The 19,096-nt window shown below is 43.3% G+C and overlaps 1 protein-coding gene across 2 annotated transcripts in view; it reads right to left on the bottom strand.

The window, feature by feature from the left end:
- Nucleotides 1–416: 416 nt before the first annotated feature.
- Nucleotides 417–19,096, bottom strand: part of MAPRE2 (microtubule associated protein RP/EB family member 2) — an 85,994-nt gene continuing 67,314 nt past the window's right edge. For both annotated transcript variants that reach the window (XM_015855514.2, XM_015855513.2), the window contains 3 exons: nucleotides 12,721–12,860; nucleotides 8,101–8,259; nucleotides 417–2,534 (listed from right to left, as the gene is read on the bottom strand). In XM_015855514.2, the coding sequence (XP_015711000.1) occupies nucleotides 2,463–2,534; nucleotides 8,101–8,259; nucleotides 12,721–12,860 (371 nt within the window). In that variant the 3' untranslated portion in view covers nucleotides 417–2,462. The remainder of the gene's footprint in view (nucleotides 2,535–8,100; nucleotides 8,260–12,720; nucleotides 12,861–19,096) is intronic.

Here is a 19,096-nt window from a genome sequence, read left to right as displayed (position 1 = left end):
AATCTATTACGTCATTACTTCTCTATTTATAATCAGCAATACACAATGTTTACATTCCTTTGAGTTTACATTTAATATATAACCGAAGCTTTACGGTGTGCTATTGAGTAAAGGTCATTACAGTCGCCTATGGAAACCACAATGGAAAGGCGGGTTACTCACAGGCTGGGAGGAGGAGGACGCTCTCCGCTCAGAGCACGGCTCTCCACTCAGCACAGCGGCTTCCAGCGCCCAGCAGGTGCAGCGCTGCCACAGCAGAAGGCGCCTGTTGGAGCCCCGTTCCCCTGCTCTACCACTAGCAGGACAAACCATGGCCATCAGAGACCAGGGATGGCAAAGCCAAGTTGATGCCCGGACCCAAACTGTGTGCCCCCCATCCCAAATCCCCTCTGGGTTAAAGGACAACTGCTCCTCAGTTCAACAGCGTTATGAAGAACTACTGTTTATTACAATGACAATTGTAATAAGTACATATGTTCTAATAAACACAAATACAATGAAAATGACAATTCCCCCATCTGTGGTGATTCCTGGAAATAATTCATTTGGAAAATACATATCTTTATACACCAGATCTTACTTGTAACCAATCCAAATCAGGAAGGGAAGCACTGCCCTGCTGGTTGCAGCACTTTAGGTGTTACCGGGCTGGATGTGAGCTCAGTGCTGGAGGCACAACTAGGTAAACCTGAACCCGGATGGTCCAAAACTCATCTGCGGGGCAGGGGGAGAGATCAAGGGAACAGGAATACCTGCTCTAATGTCTAGCAGTATTCTATATATTGCCTGTGGCGCAGCACAACAGCAGCGTTCTCACATTTACCTCAGAGCCACTTAGCTGCAAAAGATTTCCTGGGAACAGAAAGCTGCATGCGTGTGTGCATGTGTGTGTGTGTGAGTGTGAGTGTGTGTGTGTGTGAGGGGGCTGATTCATTAAAACCCTCTCTGTGGAAGCATCAGCTGAGAACCTGAGCTTGAGTTTAGTTTAGCCTTAGAGCTCAGGTGATCTTGCTGTTCCAAGGGCTTTTGAACTTTTCAATGACTGCAGACTGAGCTGGGACTTCCAAGTATCTGCTTAACTAGAGGAACGATTCAGAATTCAGAAAATTAAGTGAGAGGCCAAGAATACCAAGCATAAAATATTCAGAGCAACTAGAATGCACAGTTTCACAATAAAAACAAGGAATGCTTTATACACTTCAAGATACTTCTGTTGATAAAATACCATCCTTTAGAACAGGGTAGCAGGGACCGCTCTGGAAGGGAGCACTCTCACCACAGGCACCTCCAGGTCTGATGTACTTGTACAGCATGTCGGCTTTTCCGAAGGACTCAGCCAACTGCGGTGCCCTTGGCCAGTTGGATGGGCACCACCTCCAGGAGGATTTCTTGATGCCTCTCCATGCTTCAGAAGCAGCCTCTGCACCCACAAAGTGCTCACCACCACTTACAGGGGGTTGGGAGGCTTTCAGGGCTGGTTCTGTGGTTGGTTTCCTCATCCATGCTTGTGTGGTTAGGGCAGCAGAGCGGAAGGAAACAGCTGCCCTACTTTGTCCTCTTCTGAGGGTGCAGAGCCAAGTGTGATGGCAGAGATGGTGTCCTGCAGCTACGCTCGTGTCAAGGAGATTTCTTCACCTCTGTCAGCGCTGTGCCCCGTGGAGGCGGAGCTGCAGCTGCAGGCCGGGGCAGAATTCCTCAGGAAGAAAAGCTGGGTAATGTCTATTGACTAGTCAAGAAACCGGGAGGGTTTTGAAGAACTTAAGTGGATGTTCTGTCCTCCAGAAATAAGCCAAAAAACAGACCATGCAGCTTTCTAACACAAGGTTTTAAATCTCTCCTAGTGAAACAGATGCTTTGCCTCCCATTTGGTAAAGGCAGGAAAGAAACAAACGTGAGCAACACGAGCACTTTCCTCCACAACACATCTCATAGTTATGGCTTGAACATGACTTCCACTGTATCCCTTTATTCCAATTGTTTGATCAAATTTACGCCCCAGGGCAGACGTACGAGAAAACGCCAAAGCACCACAAAGTGAGAGACACAGCTAGTGGTACGGTACTTCTTGCCACACAAAATGCCAATATAAATATGTTAGACCAAGTTACAAGTGTATCATACTTAAGACAAAAAGGAAAAAAAAAACAAACAAAAAATAAATATATATATTTTCTTAAAGAGCAGAACAAATCTCAAGCAGCCAAGTGGTGAAGTTGCAGCGATGTACAGTAGGTGATGGAGCCCTACAGCCTCTCGGGAGGATACACTGAAAGAAGACTTCTGCAAATGCATCTTGGCAAAGTATGGGTACAGAATGCAGTGGTTGGCTGGCACTCACTATGGTACATAAATGTTAATGGCAGACTGGGAGTGAACCGATTTCAAGTTTGAGGCCACACATGTTCCATTCTCCAGAAGAAAGTTCTCACACAAAATGAAAATTGTCGGAGACGCTGCGTGAATCAGTACTCCTCCTGCTGCGGGGGCTGTTCGTGGACCTGCTCTTCGCCTTCATGCTCCTCTGTGTGGCTCTCCTGCGGGCAGAAAAACACCCCAAAACATTCTTCAGTGGAAGGGAGTCACCTCCTCCCCCTCAGTGCTCACTCCAGCCTCAAGCTTAACGCCTTATTTTCCTTGCAGTGAGCAGACAGCAGTAGCTAACAATCACAAGGTTGCCACCAATTTGTTTCAACAGCCTCAAACTGGCTCCATCTCACCTCCCCACCCACACCCAGCTTTTTGCTTTTCACAAGGCTCTATCTGTACAAATAGCAAATGCCACACTTGATACATTACAGTGTATGTGCAGCACTGGCAGATCCCCAGATAAATGTCCATTTTCAACACTATGGTGTTATCTGCTCCAGCAAGGGAGCAACATGAATAAGCAGGTCATGAGCAGTTCCATGTACCATAGTATCCCAGTGTCCTCTCATTTTGTCTCTCCAAGGATTTCTGAACCTGCCTCTACAGTTCTCACACAACCTTCACTCCAGGCTCATATCACAAAACAGACAAGACACTTCAGCTATCTCTTGCTTTAAAAGTTGAACCCTGCCCCATTTTTAGGTCAAACCTCACTTTCCCAAAATGATATGTCTATGTTAGTACACACCAGAGTCCAAAGGCTACTGAAAACATGGTTTTTAATGTTATGCAGAAAATACAACCAAAAATTTGCTAATTAAGAATGCATTTTCTTTGAAAGAAATTTAAGTCCAGCATTCCTCAACTTACAGAGCTACCGCTAAAGGCAGGTGATGGTTGAAGAACAACTCCCTATTGCAAATGACTGTTATACCTACTGTCTTCTAGAGCTGTGCCGCTGAGTCTCTGTTTCTAAGAGACCAAGAGGAATGCTGGTTCTCCACTGTTGAGGATGCAGGTTTTATGCAGATTCCAATTTACAGCCAGCAGACCCGTTATCTTGTGTTGACCTACATGCACCAGCACTCAGAAAGGCAGGCTGCTGCTTAGAGCACTGTCTCTGCATTCCCCTAAGGCTTCTCTCAGGTGGATTTCCATCTTTCCACAGCACTGCTCACTGAGAAGATCCACTACATCTACTCCCTGCCCTGCACTGGCAGAGCTCAGCTGTAGGCAGTTTCTAAGGGCACTGATGTTCCAGGACCCTGAGTTGCCATTTAAAATGCACCATCACTGACACGATACCTCTGCAGAACTTGCCCGGCCCCTGGTGCTTCTCTTTAGAAGCAAGAGGTTTGGACAACAGACCGTAAGAAATTGATATTGTTGAGGTTTACAAACTGAGGCCAAAACTGAAAGAAAAGAGAGGCCCTAATGTCAATCTTGCCAGAACAGTTTGAAGTAGCTTATGCAATAAGAAAGTGCCTCCCTTCTGGCAGCAAAATATGTCTGTTTCTAAAAGAACAGGCGAATAAGGTCTCCAATTTGCTGTTTGCTGATAGAAATACGGAAAAAACTGAAATATTCACCTGTTTCCTACATGCAGAAACAGTCACATTTCAATTGGAAGCAAGCTTTCTACCATTCAGATGCTACTTTCAGGTAGATGTCCAATATGTCGATCAGTACAATTGCACTTCTGTGTCTCATGGCCCTCTGGGGGGAATGATGCCCTTTATTACATGTGATACTTCAAGTCGGAATGTCTTCATGCATAGCACCTAAGAACCACATCCTCTCTAATGGGCTGCAAGAGTGCAAGGCTTCTGGAGCACAGGAGCTTTGTGGGCAGAAACCAACAGCTGTGGGAAAACGATCCACCAGTACAGGGTGAGAAAGCTGAGGAGTGGTTAACCCTAAAGCTGTGGCCTGCTCTGTTATGCACCTCTTCAATAGGCTCCACATAGACAGCTTTTATGAGATACCAATAGAAAGCACATTCAGGCAGGTGTTACAGGTCATCTGTGTACTCTCCTTCCATTCAGAACAGGCCATAGGGAATGGCTGGCTCCTCTCTTGACAGAGTTACCTTTGATGGAAATGGTAAATCTTATGTGACTACCACAGAAGTTGTTCTGAGAATTGGACACGTGCTTTTCAGTATGCACAGCTTGTATAAATACATGAAACAGGAAAGACAAGAGTCACTGTGCACAATTACCTTGGGACTGTGGAATCTCCTTGAATAGCATCCCCTAATAAGGAAAGCAGTGGAAGGTCTATTTAGAGCATTTATTTCTGACTCAGATCACACGGCCATGGCCATCTCTGCCTCCTGCTACACAAGATGCTTGCGTTTGACCCCTCAGTCCATGTGCCTTGAACTCTTCAGGTGTGCCTGCAGATGGAGGAGCCGTGGTCTATGAAAACCAGCTGCTATGGGAGTGAGTGTCTTGCCCAGAAGCAGCAGTAGCAGACGTACAGCAGAAAGTCACAAAACCAATGGAATTTTAAACTTCCAGTTTGGAAATATGAGCTGAGCAACAGATAGACCAAAGAGCAACAACCCATTCAGCTTCTGCATGAACTGAGCCACAACAGCCTATCAAGGAAAGCAAATGCAGCAGCGCTTTCACTTTACAACAAGACCTTTATGGCTCTGCCAGACTACCAAATGCTCCGCATGCTGTCCAGGCCCCAGTCCTGTCTACAAGAGGTCACAGTACAAATGCTAGAGGTCACTTCCTGCAACACCCGAACACATCCTTTTTGAACACTATTCTTGGTCAGTTTTGATTTCTTGAAAAGCATTTTCTTTTTAAACAAAGCAGCAGAAAGATTACAAATAGGCAATCAGTATTGAAAAATTACAAAGGATTACAGAGTGATTGGCCAGACCAGTCTAAGCTACGCTAGCAGTCACAACATCCCTCTCGCATAAGCAAAGATGAACAATGAAGTCAGAACAGAAGCATATCATGGAGAAGTGGAAGAATCTTTGAAAGACAAAGAGCCCATGTACATTGATAATTGTGCTGTAAGACTCAAAAACCCACTCAAATAAAGGGGGAAAAAAAGTCTTAAAAGCTTGCTCTTTATTGGGTTAAACACAAGACTATGAAGACACCTACTTGAAACTAAGCAGGGACTTGGGATTCTGAAAAAGTAACGAACAAAATTTAACACGAACCTGATAAAATCCCTTCAGTGCAAAACTACAATAATTAAACTTGGGGAGAATGCTTTTGTAGGAACACTACTTTTTATTTGCACTCTGAGTTCATCTACAAGGAATTTACCTGACAGCCTACAACTCCCAGGAGGGATCTGTGAGCTACTGGGAGACCTGAGCACTTAAAGTTCTGTCCCAACATCATTTATCTTTTATGAGGATTAAAATAACCATAACACAAAATTAGGATATACAGAGAGACTTTTCCCTCCAGAATAAGAGCAGTAGGTGTAAAAAACAGGATGTGATCACTATGAATACAATAAATGTCTGTCAAATTACAGCTAGGAAGGAATAGTTTGAGATTACTATCCAATGCTTATTGGAGCTATGAACTCAAAATTAGCCACGATAGTCAAGCAAGAGGCTCTGGTTGGGTTTGATACGTGTACTGTGTGTGAGCTGCGTTACCTCACATCCCCTTCCTAAAAGAAAAACACAATGGGCACTGCAGCATTTATAACTGTCGGGGATCCTGAAAGAAAAGCAACAATCCAAGCTGGACTTTCCATTAATTTATTAGCAAGAAACCAGAAATGCTGGCATTGCCTATGTGTTGGGAATTGGGGATTTTTCCCACCTGTGGCTTGGGAAATCCAAACTGCTGTTACCAAGGGATTAACTCCCAAAATGCTGCAAGGTAAGAGAGTTTAAACTGGAACAACTTCATTACATAGAAAGAAAAAACAAACAGAACTGAAAGGCAAAGCAGGCTGGTGAGACATAGCAGAGCACAGGAGCAAGGAGCAGGAATCAGCAAGAAAATACAACCTTTGGTTCTCAGAGTTAAAGCACGAGGGTGCATTACAGTCCATCTGCAACAGTGAGGAGGAGAAATGTACCCCAGAAGATAAGGAGATGAATCCTCCCACTGAAAGGCAGAAAAAATTGAGTGGGGATTGGCCTCTGCATTCTTCCCTGGGAGATGAGGGCTTCTGGAGTGACATCCATGGCCTCCAACTGGATACGCATTCTAGATAAAAGCACAGCTGGTGTGTGTAGCTCATGTGCAGGCACTGATGGTGCTTTCAACAGAGAAAGGGTTGGAGGAAGGAAGCAGATAAAGCACTGAGATGTGGGCTGAAGTAGGACATTTTGTAATGTGTTCTGCCAGTAAGGAAAACTGCAGGGAGAAAAGCAACAAATGCATTTCTTGGCTGGGAATCGCTTCCTATTGAAGCCAAGTGAGACAGATGTGGTAGGGGTATGGGGAGAGGAGGGATTTTTCTGGCTTCGCTTTATAAATAAATCACTGTTCTTGAATCCAGAAGACATTTTCTCTGACTGCTATATGTGTGTAATTCCTTAAGCCTGTTATCACGAGTCTGGGAAATGTGTCTGATTGTTTACTCCCGTGAAAATAACGGTTTCCTCCTCCTTTTCCCCTCCATCACTTGTCCCACACCACTGAACAAATCCTCTTTCCTCTGTCACCTCTAATCTGAGCAGCAGCCTCTCTGAGTGGCAACCTTGTGACCCTCTTGCACCCAGCCTTCACTAGTCTGTTTTAGGAAAGCATACGAGTTAGCAGCAGCTTCAGTGCTACTTCTGATATAAAAATTTGAGTCGGCTGAGTTGCAGCAGCTTTCTGGGAACAGATGTAATAAAGGCTACAGTGCCACAGGGCTAGAGAGAGATTAGGCTGATGCTTATGTGCTCTGGAGCCAAAGCTACCGTTCACAGGAGACTGGAGAGGTCAATCGTCAGAGCAGCGCATACAGGGATTTAGTTAGCATGAATGGGAATAGTTGAGCTAAATCTCCACCAAATCATTATCCCTCAGTGTATCTCAGGAATTTAACCAGTATCCTTTACAGCTCCTTGCTTTGTTCAGTGTCTACGGTGTTATGCCTAAAATGCAGTGAGATTCTTGTTTAATCTTGCAGACAATACATTTCTGCAGTTTTGGTAATAGGGGATTATTGCGTTTGCATACTGAAGAATTTTGCCTATAGCAACGGGATAAAAAATGCTAAGGAGCATTATCTCTGCAGATATAATTATGCACTTGGCAACCTGCACAGTGCCTACTGCAGCCATGCCACGTGGCAGAGAGAAAGTTCACAGTCGCACATGGCAATCAAAACCTCTATGAGAATTTCTCTGCTTTTCAGTCTTCAGCACCTTAAAGAACACAGAGTGGAAGACTCCATGCAGAAAGGTAGGACCAAAACAGAGCTAAGGATTGGGACCACCTGAAATTGATTTAAAACTGTGACACACACACACACACTCCCCTTCCAGATTAATTCGTGCTAAAATAGAATACAAAACCTATGCCAAAGCAGCAAAAATCAAGCTGGCCTCCTGAATCTATCCCCCAAGCTGAAAAGTCTGTTGTTTGTAAATGCAAGCTTCCTTTTGGGGGAGGACACATGGAAAGCCTTCCTCCTGCAGCTCTGCTGACCTACATATTGCATATGAGTTAACACTGTGCCAATATTTTCTAATGGAATGAGGCTGTCTTATCTCGATAAAACACACATTGAATTTGAACTTACGTGTTCTTCTGAAGCATAGAGGACTTCCATTAGCCGGTGGACAAGGTCGTTATTCTCTCCCCCGTGTTCTTGGCAGAGAAGTTCAATCTCCCTTAATTTGCCAAAGTAGAAATCCCTTTCCTTCTCCACTCCTTCAAGTGCAAGTTTTAATGAATGTACCTGCATAGAAACCAGTACGTGATGCATCAGTTGTGAAGCACACTGCAGACAAAACAAATCAGCCTAAAAGTACACAAATGCACAGGTCGACCGTCACCTGAAATATATATTCCATTTTATAGCTTAAAGTGAATTCTTCTTTTTCTGAAGTGCAACACAACAAAGAATAAACAGCAAATCAGGATTACAACTCCTGGATCCAATCTTAACCTTGGATCCATAGAGGTCAGTTTTCTTAGCGCTCTTGCAAATTGAAACCTGAAGTGGCAGTTCAGGAGTCAGCCGCTAATTAAAGTGTGGCTTCTAGCAAAGCTGCCAGAAATGTCATATAAGGGTAATTAATAAAACATTCAGCACAGGAATTCCATTACTCTGCCTGGATTCATGTGTAGCTGTTGGGAAACCTACCATATCATCTTCCCTAAGAATATACAGGTCCATCAGAAAAGCTCATAAAGGGAAATGGATGAGTTGAGAAGTACATTGCCTTTCAGCTGTAAGCGCTGCTGTGCAGTTTTCTCACCTCTTTGCTTCCTCCTGACTTGCTGAACCACCCCAAAGAACCTGCATCTTGGCACCCTGCGGCTGCTGCGGTGACCAGGATGCACTGTGGATTTTCTGTTCTGGTTCGCGTGCTGTTGCTATCAACAGATTCTCTCAAATGTCAGTCTTTCCTCATACACAAGAGTCTTTGGGCTATGCTGTTGGTTTTTATTTCACTGCTAAGACTGCTGCAAATAATTTATGGGTAACCCAGCTATTAAAGATTAGGCTTCATATAAACCAAGACAGATGTCGCAGTATATTTTTATACATACATATACATGTACACACACATACATATATTATAAAGAATAATTTTGCGGCAGCAAAGCATGAATTACTACTCAAAGTGGTATGGATGATCGGTGAAACATGTGCAAGTGGCTCTCAAATCTGGAAGACAGAAGTGTGTCAACCAACGAAAATAATCATGGATGAAGCTGCCTACAGCAAATGCTCTGACCCCAGACATGTCCAAATTACTGCTAAATTAGCATCCACATTTTAAGGCCTGCAATTACACAAAAGAGTTTTCTAAAGAAAATATGCTAAATAAATTAACTTGCATCAAGATGACATTTGAGGGAACAGATACAGTTTAATAGAAAAGTTCCCTGTTGCCAGATCCACTGCAAGCTGATTTATTCCCTTCACCAGGAAGAACACCAAGGGAGCTCACGCACCGCTTTGACAGCCCACTAAATCCTATCAGTTCATCTTCCCATAACTGCTGAGCTGCCTTCTTCTGACCTCTGATTGCACTCCCAGAGGTGTCAGACAGCAGAATGGACCTGCTGCCAGGGCAGGATCTCATAGCATCTCATTCATGTACGAACCCATCTCCTAGCAGCTTTCTGAGCTTGACACCCTACTCTTCCCTTGGCAGTTTGAATCTATCAGTGATGCACTGACTGGTCACCTTAAAACTAACTATTTAGTCACGGGTTAAGTAGAGATAGCAAAATGGAATAAATGTTTACAACAGGTTGGTTTATAGATATTTATCCTACTGAAATGTGGGGTCTTCCTCACATTTAAGACATGTCTTCTGGATCTGCAGTGGTGCATTCCTTGAGAGCAGCTCCGGTATCCAGATGGAACAAGAACCTAACGACTGCCACATCATCCACTCCATGCAGCAAACCAACCAGCCTGAGCTGGAATATCTGCAGCTAACAGCAGAGGCAGCTTCACCTTCTAACCTATTTACCACCAAGGCAGTTTCCTGTTCTCACTGCATCACATACACACCGTTCTGAGAAACAGAATCATTAAGGCATGCACATATGCACACAGTGAATTATATGTAACATTCACTAAACGTAGTTATAACCAAAGCAGATACACTTTCCTTCACTTGCATATTATCTAACGTGTCTGTGATGAAGTGATTTGTATTCCTTCAGACAATTAGCACATCTGCATGCTAGTATTTCCTTGTATTAAGATGCCAAGAGGCTTATCCTGTAGGAGGAACAGCAGATGTTCACTCCCACGTGCGGTGTCCGGACCAGAAGTACCCCTGCAATCCAGTTAGCGGGTGCAAAGCAGCAGCTCTTACTAACTGCTCCTTCCTCTGGTAGTATGAACGCTCACAGGACTGCATATCCAGGATGAAGATTAAGCACCTGCTGTAAACATGCAGCCAAGACGGTGCTGTTTTCAGATATTATGTCTACGCTAGTATCCAGTTAACTGTTCTGGGACCACTCTCCATATGTAAAGGTCCCTTCTTCAAGCGTAATGTAATGTTCCTGGTCTGTGTTTTCTCCTCAGCTGCACTCAGAAACCCTTTGGGAGAGTGCTAGTTGGCTCAGACCTAAAGCACAGCAGGGACCATTTAGCATTTTAATGCTATGGATAATCAAGCTCCAGTGCGCGGTGACATGCCTTGAAAGTGTTTAATTTACTAGCACAAGCCAAGGCAATAGCTATGGCCATTTTAAGAGAGACTTTGAGAGCCATTAAGTCAGCAAATGTTATGCACGGCTTACAACCATTGCAAATAGATCATCAAGTAATCCTATGGTAAAATACAACATATGGACATCCATACTTAAACTTTTCCACTACAAGTTGCACGGAAGTTTAAATGTCTGAATCTCCCTCAACTGCCATTTGTAAAAGGGCTGAAATTAAGTCTGTTAACAGCCAGACAAAGATGTGATAACCGTGGATGCCATTCAACAATTTTTTTCTATCAAGACAGCAAAGGTAGTATAATTGAAGGTAGTATAATTAGCTCCTGCCCATAATACCCCTGGTTGCTGCAGAGTTGGGAAAAAAATGGTCAATTTGGCTCTTCCAACATGTTCATACTGGGGATAAGAAAAACCTGGCTCAAAGCTGCTTGCAACAGAGCTTTCTTGGCTCATGTTATTTGCCTGGGGTGCATAAGTAATCATTAGTGGCAAATGAGATACTGAGTACTGCCAGCATTAAAAAAAAAGAGAGAGAGAAAAAAAAAAGGCTCCTGGATCATTCTAGCTAGAAAAGGTCTCTCCAAACCTGGCTTGTAAAACACCAACTTTCAAAATCCTTAGAATTTCTTTTTTGTGATGGAGGAAATCATTAATTTTCCTCAGGGCTGTTTGTATATAAAGCTCAAGGTTTTCACACGTGGAAGCTGCTAGGAATACATTTGCAGAGGATGTGATAGTGACTGCCTGCTTGCATCTTAGTAAAGATCGAGTATTTTTATCTTGTTCATATCCAAAGTGACTCTTCCTGCTGAAGTGAACGCATTCTGACTTCCATGTACAGATGTCATGGTTTAAGCCACGTTTAAATGCTTTCGAACTCCACTAAAAATGACATAAAAAAGATTCTGATTCCATCAGAAGTATATACATCCATCCTATGTACAACATTTTAAAGCATTTCTGCTACAGCAACGACCCTGGAAGGCTGGTGAGCTCTGTTGTTGCTCAGCTCAGAATTATACACAACCTATAGTATGTTGTGTTCTGTATGTGGCTGTCCATCACCACCTTGGGCACATAACAGTAACAAAGAATTTGCAACCAGCACCCAAACAAACCAAGATCTCTGCTGTTCAGGTCAATGGAAGTCTGAAACTGAAATGACCTTAATTGTGGAAAATTATACTTAATCCAGAATAATGACTTTCTGTATGCAGCTGCCAGGCAGCTCTTGCTATAAAATATGAGGCTTTTCCTTTCTGTATTCCCCTGACAAATACAGCAGTCAGGTCTCATTTACAAAGGTGGCCTTGACACCATCAACACCACAGTCTTGAGCCAGACGCTGGTATTTATTCCTGTCCAGCACAGACACTCTTGTGTGCCCAGGAATGACAGAGCCAAATCGCAGAAATGAAAATTAAGCCCTTACTTTCATAACAATGAAGAAATTCTGAAAATCTATGATGTTGCAGAACACTAAATACGAAGTATTTTAAATGAGAAAGGCAAATTTACCCCTGAATGCTTTCATTCCAGAAAGCAGAGTGTAACGAGCTAGTCTCGGTTCAGCTGCAATTCTCTAACCCTGCTATTACAGACAGGCTTGTTTTCTGCACAACAACACATTAAAATGATTTATTTCAAATCCATAATACAGAGGAGCAAAGAAACTGTTGGGCTTTTTCCTTTCCAAATGAAATAGAAGATACATTGCAAAATCTAATTAATAAAACCATCTGTAATAAAGCTCTCACACTTCACCAAGACTTACCTGGTATTCCCAAGATTCCCTTTCAAATGTACTGACACAATACCAGCCATATCTGGTAAATGCTGTTTTTAACAATAAATATCTTTCTCTTCTCAGCTGGGCTATTTCAATCTTTTGAACCTTCATAATTCTGAAGGATATCATTCAGCAGAGAGCAATATCAGATTTCATGCCCGTCTGTGATAATGAATGCATCTAATTTAATGCCTCAAGTAAATTTACCTGTTCGCTGAGCTGTATGACTTGAGTTTCCAAATCTTTATCTGATTTGGATGCTGAGCTGCTAGGTGCAGCTTTTTTTGCTGAAGATGGGCGAGAAGGTGTTGATCCCGGTTTAGATGCTGGACTGGATTTAGCAGCACCTAAAAAGTACAATTAATAAATAGCAATCAAAACATATCCTAGAAATAAATACATCGCTATTAGCCCGATGCTGAAATTCACGCATCTCACTTGCAAACAGCCATTCTCACCATTACTTCAGTGGAAAAGGTTCCAGCGTTCTACCACAAGAAAGGAAAACAAATTTCCATCAGTTTTACTTTGACCTTATTACTAAGAGGGAAGCAACTCAAACTAAAACACATGAAACCAGACTCGGAGTATCAAGTTCCCTTAAATGCTGGCAACTTTTAGCCTTTACAAACAGAGCTGTTAGGAGACCATTCCCTCGGCCCAATGCTTAGTGTACCAATCTAACTTCAGCCTCCTGGAGAAAGATGGACTTGGAATAAAGTCAGCTAAGCCATCCCCACACTTTCCTTGTTGTCTCTATAAACCATCCCTGTGATGAGGGCATGGAGATTCAGGCACTGTGAGCAGAACCAAATCAGCCTCTTCACTCCCCTCAGCAGGTCCCTCAGGCCTTGCCCTGACAGAGCTGGTCCCTCCTGGTTGGCATGCAGCCTCCCAGTTTGCCCCAGTGCCACCAGCGCTTTGCTCCCCTTACAGCCATCTCATGCAGCTGAGTTCCTCCTGTATTCCACGCGTGCAGGAAGCAGTTCAGCTGAGAACTGAATGCTAAAATCAAGGTGTGGCCATTCAGATGTGAAACCTTAGCTGGGCAGTACAGCTTCCCTCTGCTCACTGCCATTCTTGCACACTACGGCTGTGCTGGATTTCCTCACTAGGTGCCTGCACACGAGCAGACAACAGGCTGCTCAGCTTTGCAGGGTAAACCCCTTTGCCCAGCAGCTATGCATGGTTTCCCCTCAGAGGCGATGGCACATGAATCAAGCAAGGCAGGCTGTGCAGCCCCTATATAGTGCTCCCTTTCATATCCAACGGCCCTGTGAAGAGAGCTAGTTCTGTGTAGACTGAGGCAGGGATCACAAAAAGCTGAATTGTTAAGGACACATATCTTTTTTACCTGCAGAGAGATACAAAGACAGAGCAAGAGCCAACACTGAACCGCCAGATTTTCTCTCCAATTTGCAGTGATGCATCCTCACAAAGCACGCTGTGCAAACTCACATCACCACTGTCTGCGGGCTGGATAGCACCAAATACATTGCATTGTGTTCTGCCCTTTGAAAGCTACAAAGCCTTCTGGATTTCTGCACTGAAGTGATACTAAGCTTCATACAGTCCAGACAAATCAAAGGAAATGGACTTCTCTCCCCTCCTCAGGATCAGCTCTGAAATGAACACGATATTCCAATTCCAGTAACGCAGTTAAAAGCCGGCTAAATAATCTGAGCCTTTCAGACAGTATTGGTGACAGCTGGATAGAACTTAATTGCAACAGAGAATGCCTAGGGGTTTCTAATTAAATATTTCCTGGAGAAAGAAAGGAAAGAAAGAAAAAAAAAGAAAAATCTTTAATGCACATTTATTCTAAAATATCTCTTTTGGGATCAGCTCAGAGGTAAGCTTCCCATTTCTAAAATAAGCTTAATTTCATAAAGGATTTAAAAGATGCTGATTGATAAGAGTTGTGCAATGTGCTTGAGACAGTCAAATACCTTAACAGAGATGAAAGATTTTAATAGACATTAATAACTTCGCTATTGAGCACTGCAATGACCCTGCAGTCAATGAGTGCAAGTATGGAATAACTCCTAATTTAGTGCTCAAAGAAGCTAGATAACTTGAGCAGCTCCAATTCCATCCAACATCACATCTTCCATGAAAATACTTGTTGTCCATCTACAAAGAAAACTTACACTGGTAGTGAACATGGAAAGCACAATATCTCACACAAATATTTTACTACAAAATGTATTCTTATCAGCTTTTTTTTCACGGAACACTGAGAGAACTGCATTGTAATCAGCGTCATAAATGTTACCTATTACTGATTCCTTCCCATGTTTACTGTCAGTGTTCAAAGAAAAGTGCAGAGTCCTGCACCGGGCAGGAAAAACCCTGTGCCCCAAAACATGCTGGGGTCCAAATGTCTGGAAAGCCCCATGGCAGAAAAAAGACCTGTGGGCCTTGATGGACACCAAGTTGAATGTAACTCAGCACTGTGTCCTCACAACAAGGAGGCCAACAGTTCCCTGGGCTGCACTTGGTAGGGCGTTGCCAGCAGGACAAGAAAGTTGTCCCATCTATTTAGCAATGGTGAGGCTGTATCTGGAGAGCTGGTTCCAATTCTGCTCCCTTGGCACAAGAGAAATCTGGACACACTGAAGAGTGTCCAACAAAGGACCACAGAGATGATGAAGGGCCTGGATATTCTCCTCTATGAGGGAGGCTGGGAGCTGTGCCCTTTCAGCCTGGAGAAGGGAAGGCTCAGGAGGATCTCAATGTGTATACATCTGATGGGGGAGAGTTAAGGTGACAGACAAACTGTTTACAATGGTGTTTAGGGCAAGATGAAGCACTCACAAACTGAAATACAACAAGCTGTATTTAAACACCAGGAGCACTTCTGTGCTGTGCAGGTGACAGAGCACTGGCACAGGCTGCCCAGAGGCTGTGTGTGGGCTCTGCTCCTCAGAGACCTTCAGCAGCCAACTGGACCTGGGCCTGGGCCCCTGCTCTGGTGTCCATGATGGAGTGGGGGGAGAGCCCAATGGACCCAAAGGGCACTGCCAGCTTCCACCACATTGTGAAAACTTCTATCACAGCATGCTCTGATCTGAGGTCAGAACAGGGTTAAATAAGAACATTTGTTAAGCAGTGTTGCAGGCGTATTCATTAGCACCTGAATAATTTTTTGTTCCTACCTGTGCAACACTAGCAGAGACGAGAACAATAAGTGAACCTGGGCATCAACTGTTTCTAAAGACACGTTATTTTGTTCTCATTCTTACCAAAACAAGATGAAGCAATTCTGAAATGCCTTGCAGTTTTCTAACAGTAATGCTCCAGAAACAATTACTAGTTGGTAAGACCATTATTGTATTTTGCTAAATGTGAAAAAGAAAGATGTACGCTTCCAAAACACAAAGCACAAAATGTTGGCACCATGTGGGTTTTGGGTACAAAGCCAGACTTGGAATTCCAGGTCACTTTACATCGCAAGTGTGGTCTTGTAGACAAGACTCATTCAATGCTTAGAGACAATTTTTCCTTGAAGCTACACAAGTAATTAGTACGCTGTTAAATATTTATGTGAAGTTCCAAGGGAACACGTGCATGACTGCAGTGTGGATGCGTGTGAGAGCAGTGGAAGCCCTGAGCAAGCAAGACTTGGCTGAGCCCCTCACAGCTATTGCATCAACTGAATGGGGAACCATTTGCACTGTATCTTCAAATTAAAAAACTGAAATGTTAATTTCAAATCGTAATGCTTCCTAAAATGTGTATTCCTGACTCATGCCACAGAAGAATACACAAACCCACTAAAAGGCCGCAGAGCAAGCGATTTACTCACAAACTAAAATATCGGCCCATTTAAAACAAATGAGTGAGAACAGTAAGCAAATTAATATTCACACATGCTTATTGTTACAGCTACAGTGGGGTGCAAGAAAGTGTTCCATCTAGGGATGCTTAATGGCACAAGTGATGACAACTGGTGCTTAACAGGAGTGAAATGACCTCAGTCAAACCAGCTCTCAGCATTCTCACACACAGCAGTGCAGCACTCGGTTACTTCACGGTACTGACTCCCCTAAGTCGTGGCAGCACCCCTCTCCCCTCAGCTCTCCACACTGCCACTGCTGTTGGCTCCAATGGTCCAATGAGCTCTGCACTGCCAGGGAACTGGTGAGGAGAAGTTTGTACAAATGCCTAAAAATGGAACACCCACAAATTTCAACCAAGCCATCCAAGAGAGAACATACAATGGAATCTCCTGGTTAGACGAACGTCTTGTTTACGGTATGACCACCCACATACATCTTTAAAAGAAGGAGATGTGGTAAACAGGAACAAACCACAGCACTCTCCTCATCACAAATTGTATCTTAAAGTATAAAAAACCAACATTTTATTGGTGACAAAAATAATTGTCAGCTGAAAAGAAAAAACCCTATGATTGATACAATTCTGTAACTACCTGGTTAGCTATAAGGAAATAACCCTAACTGGAAAAAATAAAAAGACAAAAGCCCTTGCTCCTGCATTGCAAGCAGTGTTGCTATGTGGTCTCATTTCTCTGCCCTAGTGGCTTTAAAAATTAAACCCTCCTGATGCGGATAGGAGAGATCTCTGTCTGATGGCTGAGCTGTTTCCCTCTCCACTTTGCACATACTGTTCCTGTGGGGCAACACACTCCTTTGGCCTTGCATGAACCAGGCACAAAAGCATTTTCAGTTGTCGCCTTGCAGCTCTTCTTATCTCTGGCTCTACAGCAATGTGCCACGACGGACAGGGTTACCCTCGGAAATACCAACTGCCCACAACATGGGGAAAAAGGCAGTGTGCTTTGGTGGAAAGCAAAGAAAATGCCTCAGGATGAGCTCTCCGGTTCCCCGGGATGCTTAATCATACCACTAACTGCTACAATGAAAACTGTTTCTGTTGAATATATTTATCCCTCAAAATTCATTTGCAGCACTTTTGCCATAGCAGGATTTACCATCTCCCTACAGAATATTGGCATTTTTCTTGCATAACTGGCTCTTTGACAGCATACACACATATATATATAGCATCCGTGCACAAACAGTTCATTCTGCCCTGGTTATTTTCCCTGTCATAGCATGATTATTTTTAGCCCTCATGTGATCCTCCAGTATTTTCCAGTTCTGCTTTAGTCATCCTGCTCTCACAGAATATTTCAAACTAAGAAGTCCAGCAGCCTTCAGTTCTAAGGACCTCTCACATTTTTAGCTTACATGTAAATAATTAATTTTATTAAGCTGTCTTCAACTCATGCATTTTTGACGCTCCTCTCCCATACAAAAAGCTCTGATGCACAGTGACTTATATAAGCCACTAAGCTAAAACCCTGACAACTGGATCAACATTTTCAATTTGATCAGATGAAGCTTTTCTGCTTTTATTTTTTTATTTTTTCCTGAGAGGATTAGAACCAGCACAAAGAACAACATGCTAATATTTTAATCCCTTACAATAATTGCAATTCTACATCTGTAGGCTGTTTACCACTGCATAGAGAAAAGCAGGGGGCTGCAGGACACCTAAAGGCTCGGGGCAGGCAGATGGCATCCTATCTGAAAGCAGCTGTGGCCGTACTGGCACAGAGCCCACGTCGGTGGGCTGTGCTGTGGGTTCACCCCACAGTGGATGAAAACGCAGTCATCTGCCAGCAGGGAGCTGTGTTTAGCTGGCACTTCTTGCTGTATCTGCTGTTTCCAGAAGTCATCTTTCCTTCACAGCAATGCCAGCCCTGTAGCAAATCAGTTCTGTCTCTTGAAAAAGATGGGCAGGAGGCTCGAATCCCAGGGGTTGGACTCGATGATCTCTAAGGTCCCTTCCAACCTGCACAAGACTATGAGACTATAAGGATGAGGGATTAGATGGCAGAACTGTTTACGCTGCCCTGTTGAGCTACATTCTCCTTGACCTGGCTGACTCACCAGTTGCAGTACATTCTGAAGGGGTATGGAAGGGGTTGTTGACGTGCTCACCAACTAACACAAAAATCAGTGTGTTTTCACACTTCTCAGATTCTGCCTTGTGTTATCATTATTTCACATAATGAAATAAACACCGCACTTGGCATCTGCAGAGATATAGTTATATTCCACTTTGTGGTACAGAAAGCAGCTATCTGATATGGTGGGTCTGTAGAGTGTAAGAGTCAGATTAAAACACCAAAAATAATCCTAACTCACTGCAGCTACCTTTTAGGGTAAGATTTCCAATCAGTCCTTAGGGATTTGACTACTTTTTATGTAACCGAATGACATTATCCTTGTATACCTCTGAAAACACAGTGTTAGAACTCTATTATGAATCATTAAAGAGATTAACACCTCCTAAATCACTCAAAAACAAAGATCTGGCAAAGGGCACTGGAATAGCTGTTGTGTGGAACAATACGAATCATCTGAACACATATGGAATTGCTAGCAGCTAAATATATTATTCCCTTAAAATATTTGATCAGTTTGGGTCATATATTCAATCAATTTGGAATAGGCCTATTTAAAGGTCAGCGACAAAAACAAAAATATGGTGTAAGTGCCCTGAAGTCTACTTTGCTCCTGATACAACAAAAGATACATACCTGCCTACT

This window comes from Coturnix japonica, chromosome 2 (genome assembly GCF_001577835.2).
Source record: "Coturnix japonica isolate 7356 chromosome 2, Coturnix japonica 2.1, whole genome shotgun sequence".
NCBI lineage: Eukaryota > Metazoa > Chordata > Aves > Galliformes > Phasianidae > Coturnix > Coturnix japonica.
Note: the sequence above shows the minus strand (reverse complement) of the source record. Positions and strands in the feature narration are given on the sequence as shown.